Raw genomic sequence first — 11,510 nt, 5'->3', positions numbered from 1 at the left:
TAACAGATGTATTGCTTTTATTTCCTTTCCTTTTAAAAATAAAAAATGGGATAACTTCTTACACAGCCTGGCAATTTGTCTCTTTCATTTAGTAATGTGTCTTTGCAGTAAGCTCTTTAAGAGGAAAGGGATTTACTTTCAGGCTGCAGTCTTCTTTGATGTAAAAATAGCAACTTTCCAGTAAAGCAAGTGACTTTTTAAAAAATTCCATTTGAAATAATCTCCCAGAAATGTCAATGTTTTAATTTATAAGAGAAAGGCGACTTCGAACCAAAATAAGGATAGAGGCTACTTAGAAATTAGTATTTGAGGGAAGTTAGAGAAGGGGCCCTTTACTTATACATGGATGCTGCATGACATGCTGGAAGATTAACTAGCCTGTTAAAGTGAGAGTGCGTGTTTCCATGGTATCAGTTTAAATTAGCATCTATGTGACCTTAGCAAGCTGTATCCAATCTCTGGGACTCAGGGTCCTCACCTTTGAAGTGAGAGTATTGGACTAGAAGTTTTTTAAAGCTCCTAATGATCTTCCACTCTGCATTTTTGGAAAGGTACTATTCTAGTAGGCTAAGAGACTCTGTTTGAATAACAAACCTTTTACTAACCTGCTGTGAACTTGAGCTATACCAGGGTTGGGGGGTCGTCTGGACCAAGGGCTGTACAAGGCCTGCGGAACCAACTGGTCTGGCCCTGCCAAGGCATTAGGGGTGAGTTAATTAAATGTTTGACCAAATATAGCAGGCTAATTTTTTAAGTTGATAATTCTGTATGGTCCTCGAATGGTATAAATATCCACATGGCCCGTGGCAGAAAAGAGGTTCCTCACCCCTGAGCTGGACAGTCAGCTCCGTTGGGCCTCAGTTTATTCATCTGTAAAATGAGCAGGCTGGACTAGAGTGCTCTCAAGATCCTTTATAATTCTCACATTCTTACCAGTGATGGCGAACCTATGACACATGTGTCAGAGGTGACACACGAACTCATTTTTTTGGTTGATTTTTCTTTGTTAAATGGCATTTAAATATATAAAATAAATATCAAAAATATAAGTCTTTGTTTTACTTTGTTTTACTAAATATAAGTCTTTATACCATCCCGTTTATTCTGGGGCCACTAAACGGATGGCCCTCATAGGTCTGCTGCATTTGTTAAGAATTTGACCCCTGTGTGGGTGGGAGAGGTCAATGGGGGAAAAAGGGAACATATGTAATACTTTCAACACTAAAGATAAAAAAAAAAAAAATTGACCCCCGCCCTGCTGGTGTGGCGCAGTGGTTGAGCGTCGACCTATAAACCAGGTTCCATTCCAGGTCAGGGTACATGCCCAGATTGCAGGGTTTCGGGTTCAGTCCCCAGTGTGGGGTGTGCAGGAGGCAGCCAATCAGACAGGGGCTTGGGGCGGTCCCTAGGAACGTGGGGCGGAGCCTTTGGCGGAGGGGCGGGGCCTAATGCTGGGGGCGGGGCTTAGGGTGGGGGGGCGCCCCCTGGGGCTGAGGAGCAGAGCCTGGGGCGGCCGCGCGGACAGCCCCGCCCCACGGGCTGCGAAGTCGGAGAGAAGGCCGCGCTGCGCCAACCCGGCTCCGCCCCCGCCTGTCTGTGACTCTGGCGGCCGCTATCGATAAAGTTGTTGTTCTGCCAATATGGCGGCGCCCATGGGGACCGGGCGGGCAGTGTTCGCCTGAGGTGGGAACCGAGGCATAAGGAGCCGCAGAACCCCAGAACCTGTAAGCAGGTAAACCCCTGAGCGGGGCCAGCGGGACAAGAGGCGAGGCCCGATCTCCTCCCCCTGGACCCGGAGGTTCTGATCTGCTGGGAGCAGGAGGGGAAGGTGCAGACTGGGTTAGGTGGTCCCGGAGCCGAGCCATTTCCGAACTGGAAAAGTCCCCGACATCCGCTGGGAAAGTCTCGGAGACCGGGGTGTTCAGGCTCTTGGAGCAACAGACCCGCCGACAGCTCTGGGCCCTTCCCCTGGAAAGCGCACGTGTGCACGTAGGTCTGTACTCCAGTTCCTCTCCCGCCGCTCCCTGCCCGCTGGCCCTGCATCTGCGCCCCCTGGGCTGGGGGTTTGGACTCAGTGCCTCTCTGGCCCACTTGTCATTGCCACAGCATGTCAGGGCTCGAAGGGCCTCAGCGATCATTGGGTCTAACCCCTCATCTTAAGGAGAAGCTGAGGTTCCAGACACGACATAAGTTGCCTGGGGTCATACAAGTTAGTAGTTGCAGAAGCTCAGATCACCTTATGAGAGGTAGTATTTTTATTTGGTCTCCAAACTTGGTCCATTAAGGCTCATTTCCCCAGGTACATTCTCACACACCTTCTTTTGGGTGCACCGAAGTGCCTTCACACGCTTCTCCTATGTGTTCTGTTGCTTTGCCTGTCTTCTTCTAGGTTTCTCTGTCCATAAACGATTGTCCATTTGGGGCCAGTTCCCAGGCCCTCCCTCCATGGGAACATGCCATTCCCTCCACCATTCTCATTAAACTGAACCTTAAGCCCCAAGTGAGGCTGGGAGGATCACGGAATATGGTGGAAGAAGAGACAAGATTCCAGACATCTGGGTAAAGAGCTGGGTAAGACAGAGATGAGGAAGAAAGGTGCCATGCTGATCATAAATGCAACCCACAGCCACACCTTTCACACTTAACCCATGGGCATAGTCCTCTAATAAAACGGCTGCTCCTGGTCAGGAAGAGGCAGTGCCCATTGGGGCTTTGGGGGTGAGTGGCAGAGAGCAGGGCCTGGGAAATAGAGGAAGGGAACTTGGCCGAGCTCCAGAAAGTTCTATAAGAAATCATAGCCCTGCTCAGCTGGTGTGGCTCAGTGGTTGAGCATCGAACTATGAACCAATTTCGATTCCAGGTCAGGGTTGCAGGGTTGCAGGTTCATTCCCCAGTGTGGGGTGTGCAGGAGGCAGCCGATTAATGATTCTCTCTCATCTTGATGTTTCTATCTCTTTCTCCCTCTTCCTTTCTCTCTGAAATCAATAAAAATACATTACAAAAAAGAAGAGAACCAAAGTATTAAAAAAAAGAAATCAAAGCCCTGAGTATACTATATGGTGAGTCTTGAGGACCCTCTACCTGTAACGCAAAAGGTCTCAACTTTTCTTAGAGTCTTGACACATTTTCCCGTATTGCTCCCCAGAGAGGTAGAATCAATTTACATACCCACCAGCACTGTATACAAATGCACATTTATTGATTTCAGAGAGGAAGGGAGAGGGAGAGAGGGAGAATCATTGATCAGCTGCCTCCTGTACGCCCCACACTGGGGATCGAGCCCACAACCCAGGTATGTGCCCTGACTGGGAATTGAACTATGGTCTTCTGGTTCATAGGTCAATGCTCAACCACTGAGCCACGCATATTTCTTTTTTTTCTGCAAAAAGCTTATTGTTTCATTTGGTCCAGTGCATGGGAGAGGGCTTCAGGGTGGTTAAAAGAATGGCGAGTAGTTTTGATAAGAGGCTCAGGTAAAAGCCAGACACCAGGGGATGCAGAAGGGCCTCTCAAAGGCCTCTGGGCTCCAAAGGTTCCTAGTGGTGCTTGAGGGTGAGCCTTTCAAAGAGATACTCGCCCAGCCCAGCCTGGGGGCCGGCCATCCTGCTGGTGTTACACTGGGGATCGAGCCCACAACCCAGGTATGTGCCCTGACTGGGAATTGAACTATGGTCTTCTGGTTCATAGGTCAATGCTCAACCACTGAGCCACGCATATTTCTTTTTTTTCTGCAAAAAGCGAGGGTGAGCCTTTCAAAGAGTGCATGGGAGAGGGCTTCAGGGTGGTTAAAAGAATGGCGAGTAGTTTTGATAAGAGGCTCTGGTAAAAGCCAGACACCAGGGGATGCAGAAGGGCCTCTCAAAGGCCTCTGGGCTCCAAAGGTTCCTAGTGGTGCTGGAGGGTGAGCCTTTCATACGTGAGGGTGAGCCTTTCAAAGAGATACTCGCCCAGCCCAGCCTGGGGGCCGGCCATCCTGCTGGTGTTAGTCAGGTGTCGCCCATCTCCTTGATGAGTTTCACCTCCTCACCCCGGCAGTGGTTCTCCAGGAAGTCACAGAGATGGGGGTCTGTGTGGGTAGAACCCAGGGCCTGCAGCTCCACAAAGGCCTGGTTCAGTTCCTCTCCAGGCCAGGGCGGCTTCCATGGTGTCCTGAGTTTTGCCCTCTCCTCTTGGGAGGCTTCAGCACGTCCTGGAAGAGCATGCGGCCCCCGCGCTGGTTTTGCGTCTTTAGGAGGCGCTGGGAGCCCTTGCGCTTCTCCAACTCAAGAAAGAAGCAGCCCACGCCCTGGAGGGCCACATCCTAGTGGTGGCACTAGAAGCCCAGAGAGAGGTGGGTGCGGAGGCCCGCAGATGCGGGTGGGCCAGGCGTTGGCTGCAGCCTCCACCTCGGTGGAATAATTCTGATGAATCTGGGAGCTCATGGTTGTTCAGCAATAAGGAGATAAGGTAGGAAACAACCAGGGTGTTGGCTGGTCCCGGAGGTGGTTCTGAAGGTGGTTGACTGGATAAGATGCAGGAGGGTGGCCTGAGGCTGGAAGAAGGGTTGTCCCCTTGTCTGTTCTGTCGAAACACGGTCGGTCCGGGCACTGCCCACGCACATTTCTTTTGGTTTAACAGGTTTTTGCCAACCTCATAAGCAAAATATTTCATTGTTGTTTTAATTTGCATTTTTGATTCATTGTAAAGTTGATCTTTTTCATATATTTATTAGCCATTTGGTTTTACTCTTCCCTTTTTCCCTCTACTCATTTTTAAAATTAGGTTTTTAATATTTCTCTTCTCATATGTGAACTCTATAGATTAGGATAAGCTTTTCGATTGCAGTTATTTCTCAGCTTATTTTTTGCTTTCTTTTGTCAGTGGTGTTTTTGATATACAGATGTTTTATATTTTAAGAGAGATTTTTAATATTTTTCATTGTTTTATTCTCTGGACAGAACATCCTGCACCTTGCAAAGAATTACTTAGTACTCATCCACAGTGTGGGGCAAAGGTAGGTTTACAGTTGTGAGTATGTGACTCAGTTTATTTTTATTATTTATTAATTATTGTATTATTTTCCATACAAACAACTGTAACCCTATATTTTCCCTACCCTTTATGTTTTTGTCTTGTTTTATGGTACTTAAAAAATTCTTTAATTTATATGGGATTTACTGTGGTTTATGTTTGAAGTAGTGATCTAATTTGAATTTTTCCACCATTCCTTGAAAAATCTGTCACTTTGTAATCTACTTGTTCTTTTTTCTTTATGAACTTTAAGTTCTTATAAATACCTAGATCAGTTTCAGGATTCTCTAGTCTATCAGTTTGTGTAAAGGAAAGGTTATTGGTGAACCAGGAATTATGTAAATGTTTTTAGAAAGCTTGTTTGTAAATGCATTGTTTGTAATTTGGTTCATAGGATAAGTGAGTTGTAGAGACAGGATTAGACTTTTAAGTGGAAGAATGACCTTCATATTGCTCCTATTGGTGAGCTGTTTGCATTCGTTGCTGTTTCATTTGTCACAGTGGCTAACCATCATTAACATCAAAAGCTTGCGGGACTACAGTTAGAGTCAGTTTGTATTTTTATAATTTGCTCCGTGCCATTGTTTCTATTTGAGAGGATAGTCCATTGTGTTCTTAGGGAATGCAGTCTAGGAGAGAGATGGCAGGCATCTCCCTGTGCCCTCTGTTAAACTGGCATTTTTGGTTTGCAAAGATATGGAAATGCTGACTTAGCAAGAGAACCTAAAATCCATGAGTCCTGTAGGTAGTTCTAATTATGTAGACATCTAACCCCTAAAAATCAATGCGATTGCCTTAGTTGTACAAAGTGTCTACATATTACCTGATGAATAAAAAGATAGATACAGAGGCAGTAAAGCATCGAACAGACTGTCAAATTACAGCGGGAAGGCTGGGGAGTGTTGGGGAGCGGGGGAAAGAGATCAACTGAAGGACTTGTATACTTGCATATAAGCACAGCCAATGGATACAAGACACTGGTGGGGGCGCAGGGGCGGATGAGGTCATGTGACGGAGGTAGGGGAGGCTGGGGGAAGGTCAATGGGGAGAAAAAAAGGAGATATATGTACTACTATGTGTAATACTTTAAACAATAAAAAAAAACCAAAAAACCCCCAAAGTGTCTATATATTAGGTTGGTCATATGGAATTGCTGATATTCATCTGATTTCACATAGGTCACTATTATATCTACAGCCACATCTACTCACATTAAAATAGCCAAGCCCAATGGATAGGAAGTTGTTGTTTTTCTGATTTCACCCCCAAAGAAGCGAGATGTGTTAAATGCAGTGAGAACTGGTATGTCAGGAACCTTGGCAGGCCAACTTGTAAAATGCCAACACTGTGATGCCATTTTGTGTGAGTGTGAAATTTGCCTTTATAAGCCTGTAATGAACCCTGTTGGCAACGTCCGTGTACCTTTGTGAAATGGGGCCAATCCTAGTAGATATGGAAACATTCTGAGAGAATCAAAGAACACCAGCTTAGAGTGTCAGGCCCTTCCTTCCTTCCTTCCTTTCGTCCGTCCGTCCTTCCTTTCTTCCTTCCTTCTTTCCTTCCTCTCTTCTCTTTCCTTCCCCTCCTTCCCTTCCTTCCTTCCTCCCTCCCTTCTTACCTTCCTTCCTTCCTTCCTCTCGTCCGTCCGTCCTTCCTTTCTTCCTTCCTTCTTTCCTTCCTCTCTTCTCTTTCCTTCCCCTCCTTCCCTTCCTTCCTTCCTCCCTCCCTTCTTACCTTCCTTCCTTCCTTCCTCTCGTCCGTCCGTCCTTCCTTTCTTCCTTCCTTCTTTCCTTCCTCTCTTCCCTTTCCTTCCCCTCCTTCCCTTCCTTCCTTCCTCCCTCCCTTCTTTCCTTCCTTCCTTCCTTCCTTCCTTCCTTCCTTCCTTCCTGGTTTTGAAAGATCTGTTATGAAAAATACTATAGCACTTCTCAAATGCTGTTATGCCAGGAGGGAGAAAGTTTATTTATTCATAAATCTTAAATATCTGATGCACTGTCACCTCAACCTTTTGAATCGTGATAAAACATGAAACATCTTTTATGAGTTCATTTCTGGAATTCAACTTTGGAGAAAAGGATTTAAACGTTTAAGTTGAATTTTGAATCGCAGCTGGACAGAAGGGACTCTGTGTTTGTTCACAGCTGTGTCCCCAGTGCCTAGAGCTGTGTGCACCTTGTGGCACTCAGTGCAGATTTGGTAAATGAATGGAGAACTAAGTGAATAAGCAGTCTTCTAAATAGTGGTTATTTCCTGGTTTAGCCTACCGAGTATCTTGAACTCATAGTATATTTGAAAAATGCTTATAATCGCCCAGAGTCTCTGGTCTTCCTTGAAGACCTGTGTTCAGATCCCTTCCGATATTTGAGCCTAAGGCCAAGCTAAGATATGCTTGGAGCTCTTCTGAATCCTGGATGATGGGAAGTGAAGCCTGCTGGGCAGACCCTGGGCTGGCCTACAGAGAAGGGAGGGAGGGCTCCGCCGCCTCCCATGCAGTCTGTGAGGCTGTGGTAGGAGCTGGCCCAGGCAGTGCTCTCCATTTGTCCCTAGGCGGGGTTTATATCTTTGGTGTTTGGGAGCACTGACCACCTTTATATTTTCCATTAAAAAGTTTGTGCTTAAAAATAAATAAATTAATTTTTTTAAAAAGTTTGTGCTTAGCCTGGCCAGTGTGGCTCAGTACTTAAGCATTGACCCATGAACCAGGAGGTGGCGGTTCAATTCCTGGTCAGGGCACATGCCTGTGTTTTGGGCTCGATCACCAGTAGGGGGTGTGCAGGAGGCAGCCAACCAATGATTCTCTCATCATTGATGTTTCTATCTCCCTCTCCCTCTCCCTCTCCCTTCCTCTCTCTGAAATCATTAAAGGCATATTTTTTTAAAAAATGTGCTTAGCTCAAGTGTTCTTTTCAGGGAGAGAAATCATCAGAAGAATAAGAGGAAAGCCTGTGAGGGGGCAGGGTGCCCTGGGCTGTGCTGAGTGGAAGGCCAGGCTCAGGAGGGGGTCAGGTGGCTCACCAGTGTGCTTTCTCCCCTCTTCCAGGGCCTCCCACCTTCTGAAGAATGGCTCCTGCTTGGCAGAGCCTGGGTTTCTATGTCTCTCTTCTGAAAAGGCAGCTACATGGTGGGCCGGATGTCATCAGTTGGGGAAAGAGAGTCATTCCAGGATGTTCCAGAGGAATTTACAGTGCCACGGGCCAGTGGACGAAAGAGTATACGCTGCAGACAAGAAAGGACGTTGAAAAATGGTGGCATTCACGAATAAAAGAACAGGCCTCCAAAATTTCTGAAGCTGATGTGAGTATCCTGGGAGACTTTGAAAGGGTAGAGAAGAGGGGTTAAGGGCTTGGACTCTGAGGTCAGACTGCCCGGTTCAAACAACTTATTAAGTACTAGAGGCCCAGTGCATGAAATTTGTGCACTGGGGGGGGGGGTGTGCCTCAGCCCGGCTTGTACCCTCTCATAGTCGGGAGCCCTCGGTGGACATCCCTCTCATAGTCAGGGACCCCTTGCTTCTTACCATCCACCTGCTTGCTGCTCTTTACTGCTTGGCTCGCTGCTCCTTAGCGCTGCTGCGGAGGCGGGAGAGGCTCCCACCACCACCACTGCGCTCGCCAGCCGTGAGCCTACTTCTGGCTGAGCGGCGCTCCCCTGGTAGGAGCGCACTGACCACTAGGGGGCAGCTCCTGCATTGAGTGTCTGTCCCCTGGTGGTCAGTGCGCATCATAGTAACCAGTCGTCCTGCCGTAACAGTCACTTAGGCTTTTATTGTATATATGTGACCTTGAACTACATGATTGAATCTCTGTGCTTCAGTTTTCTCATCTAAAGTGGACAGTGATAGCAACAGTGTCCACTGCTCCCTGGTAAATGCGAGGGTAAATGTAATGAGACAAGGCTACTGCTTAGAAGAGATTCAGTGTGGTGTGTGTGCATGCGAGTGCATGCAGATCTCACCACACCAGCATTCTGCAGCAGCATTTACTGGAAACCCATCAAGACAGGAGCCATAGCAGGCGCTAGGTTCTTCCTGGTCCATTGCAGAGTGGGGCAGCACACAGGGTTCTGGCAGGGTCAGATATCAGACTCCAGAAGTGGCACCTGAGCCCCTCAGCTGAGGAACTTTAAAGCTATATATTCTGAGAAGGACGTTCCCCTCCCCTGGCATAGCCTTGGCCTCCAACCCTGTTCTGTCACCTCAGTGTCATGCTTTGGGAGGTACCAGCCCTTCCCCGGTATGACCTGGGGCTGGGGTCCCACCTGGCCTTAGCAGCTGTATGAATTAGCGGACCCTTGGCTTCTGATACGGATGCACTAGTTCAGACTCTACCTGAATTAATTGTCTGAAGTGCTTGGCTGTAGCCGTATCCGTGGAGTGCTCTGCTGGAGGCTGCTTCTCTGGGAGGCCAGCCTGCTGGGTACCAGGCTCGGATGCGTTAGCCATTACCTTAGGTGAGAAAGTCTGACATTGAGAAAGGCATAGCATATAACAAGTGAAATGACAAAAAGGAAAGTTTGAATGTAATGCGTAAATGTGCAATGCAAGCCTAACTCTTACTCATTAGGAAGTGAAAAGCCTTCCTGGCAACATGATCAGACTAATCTAACGTAATATATTTTGGATATAAACCTTAGGGAGCAGTTTAATTAATTTTTTTAATATACATTTTTTTATTTCAGAGTGGAAAGGAGAGGGAGAGAGGGATAGAAACATCAATGATGAGAGAGAATCATGGATCGGCTGCCTCCTGCACGCCCGCTACTGGGGATTGAGCCTGCAACCTGGGCATGTGCTGCCCTGACCAGGAATCGAACCGTGATCTCCTGGTTCATAGGTTGATGCTCAACCACTGAGCCACACCGACTGGGCAGGGTGCAGTTTAATTCTAAATAAGTAGCTTAAACTTCGATTTTTTTTGCTTTTGGTTTAGATTATAATTTAGTGACTTTCAAACATTTTAAAGTTGTAGCTTACTGATTTTGTGACATCTCATTCTTAAGCATATGGTTTTTAAAAAATTAAGTGGATCAAAATAAATTATTCTATATAATAAAAGGCTAATATGCAAATTGTCCCCTCGACTGGGAGTTTGATCAGGGGGCGGGGTCCGCTGACCAGCTGCCCACGGCCCCTCCCCCTGGCCGGCCCAGCCTGATCTGCCCAACCAGACCCCACCCGTGCACAAATTCGTGTACTGAGCCTCTAGTGTTTCAATAACTGGATAAATAGCTTTGGAGATATTGTGGATGGGCCCTGGCACTCTGTCGGGTTTGAGGGGGGTGCACTGTAGTGGAGCGAGCACCTGGTGAGGGTCTGCAGCCTGGCAGTAAAGTACTGGCTCTGCCCCAGAATTGGCACGAACTTGGCAACATCATGAACCTTCTTGATCCTCACAATCCTCACATTATTTATCTCACAGAATTGTTTTGAAAATCAAATGGGGAAATGTGGCTGAACACATTTTACAAACTGAAGTGTTATGTAAATGAAAGGTACAAGGGGAGAAAAATGTGTGGTGCGTCTTGTCAGGAACTGAAAACACTGCTGGATGCTGGTGGGTTCGGAAGCATTGATCATGGACCTCACTCTAGTACAGTGATGGCGAACCCATGACACGCGTGTTAGAGGTGACACACGAACTCATTTTTTTGGTTGATTTTTCTTTGTTAAGTGGCATTTAAATATATCAAATAAATATCAAAAATGTAAGTCTTTGTTTTACTATGGTTGCAAGTATCAAAAAATTTCTATATGTGACACGGCACCAGAGTTAAGTTAGGGTTTTTCAAAATGCTGACATGCTGAGCTTAAAAGGTTTGCCATCACTGCTCTAGTGTGAGGTACAGTTGAAACCCACCCAAATGATTGTCTAGAAGTTGAATATTTTGCCATCATGATCCTAATTATCATCATCCTAAAAAGAACTTCCATTTTTTAGAAAAATACATTTTATTGATTTTGTACAGAGAGGAAGAGAGAGGGATAGAGAGAAACATTGATGAGGGATGTGAGAGACAAACATCGATCAGCTGCTTCCTGCATACCCCCTACTGGGGATGTGCCCGCAACCAAGGTACATGCCCTTGACCGGAATCGAACCTGGGACCTTTCAGTCCACAGGCCGACAATCTATCCACTCAGCCAAACCGGTTAGGGCAAGAACTTCCATTTAATGAGCATATTATGATGTGTCAGGCACCATCTCTCCATTTATTTTCCCATTTAATCCCAAAATAACCCTGAGGGAAGGTATTATCCTCATCTTGGGGATAAGAAAACCGAGGCTCAGAGGGAGGTTTGGCAATTTGTCCAGATGCACAACTCACCTGTGGCAGAGCCAGGATTCAGACCTAGTCATCTTTTAAAAAAATATTTTTTTTTTATTGATTTCTGAGAGGAAGAGAGAGAGAAACATCAAAGATGAGTGAGAATCATTGACCGGCTGCTGCTTCCTGCACACCCCACACTGGGGATTGAGCCCACAAATGGCATGTGCCCTGAC

General features: G+C 46.7%; 1 protein-coding gene across 1 annotated transcript in view; it reads left to right on the top strand.

Moving 5' to 3' along the window:
• Positions 1-1,501: 1,501 nt before the first annotated feature.
• LARS2 (leucyl-tRNA synthetase 2) overlaps positions 1,502-11,510 on the top strand; it is a 102,510-nt gene continuing 92,501 nt past the window's right edge. The window contains exons 1-2 of the mRNA XM_015561289.1: positions 1,502-1,732; positions 8,051-8,304. Of these exons, the coding sequence (XP_015416775.1) occupies positions 8,071-8,304 (234 nt within the window). The 5' untranslated portion in view covers positions 1,502-1,732; positions 8,051-8,070. The remainder of the gene's footprint in view (positions 1,733-8,050; positions 8,305-11,510) is intronic.

This window comes from Myotis davidii, unplaced genomic scaffold, assembly GCF_000327345.1.
Source record: "Myotis davidii unplaced genomic scaffold, ASM32734v1 scaffold395, whole genome shotgun sequence".
In the NCBI taxonomy this organism is placed as follows: domain Eukaryota; kingdom Metazoa; phylum Chordata; class Mammalia; order Chiroptera; family Vespertilionidae; genus Myotis; species Myotis davidii.
This window is presented reverse-complemented; position numbering and strand designations above follow the sequence as displayed.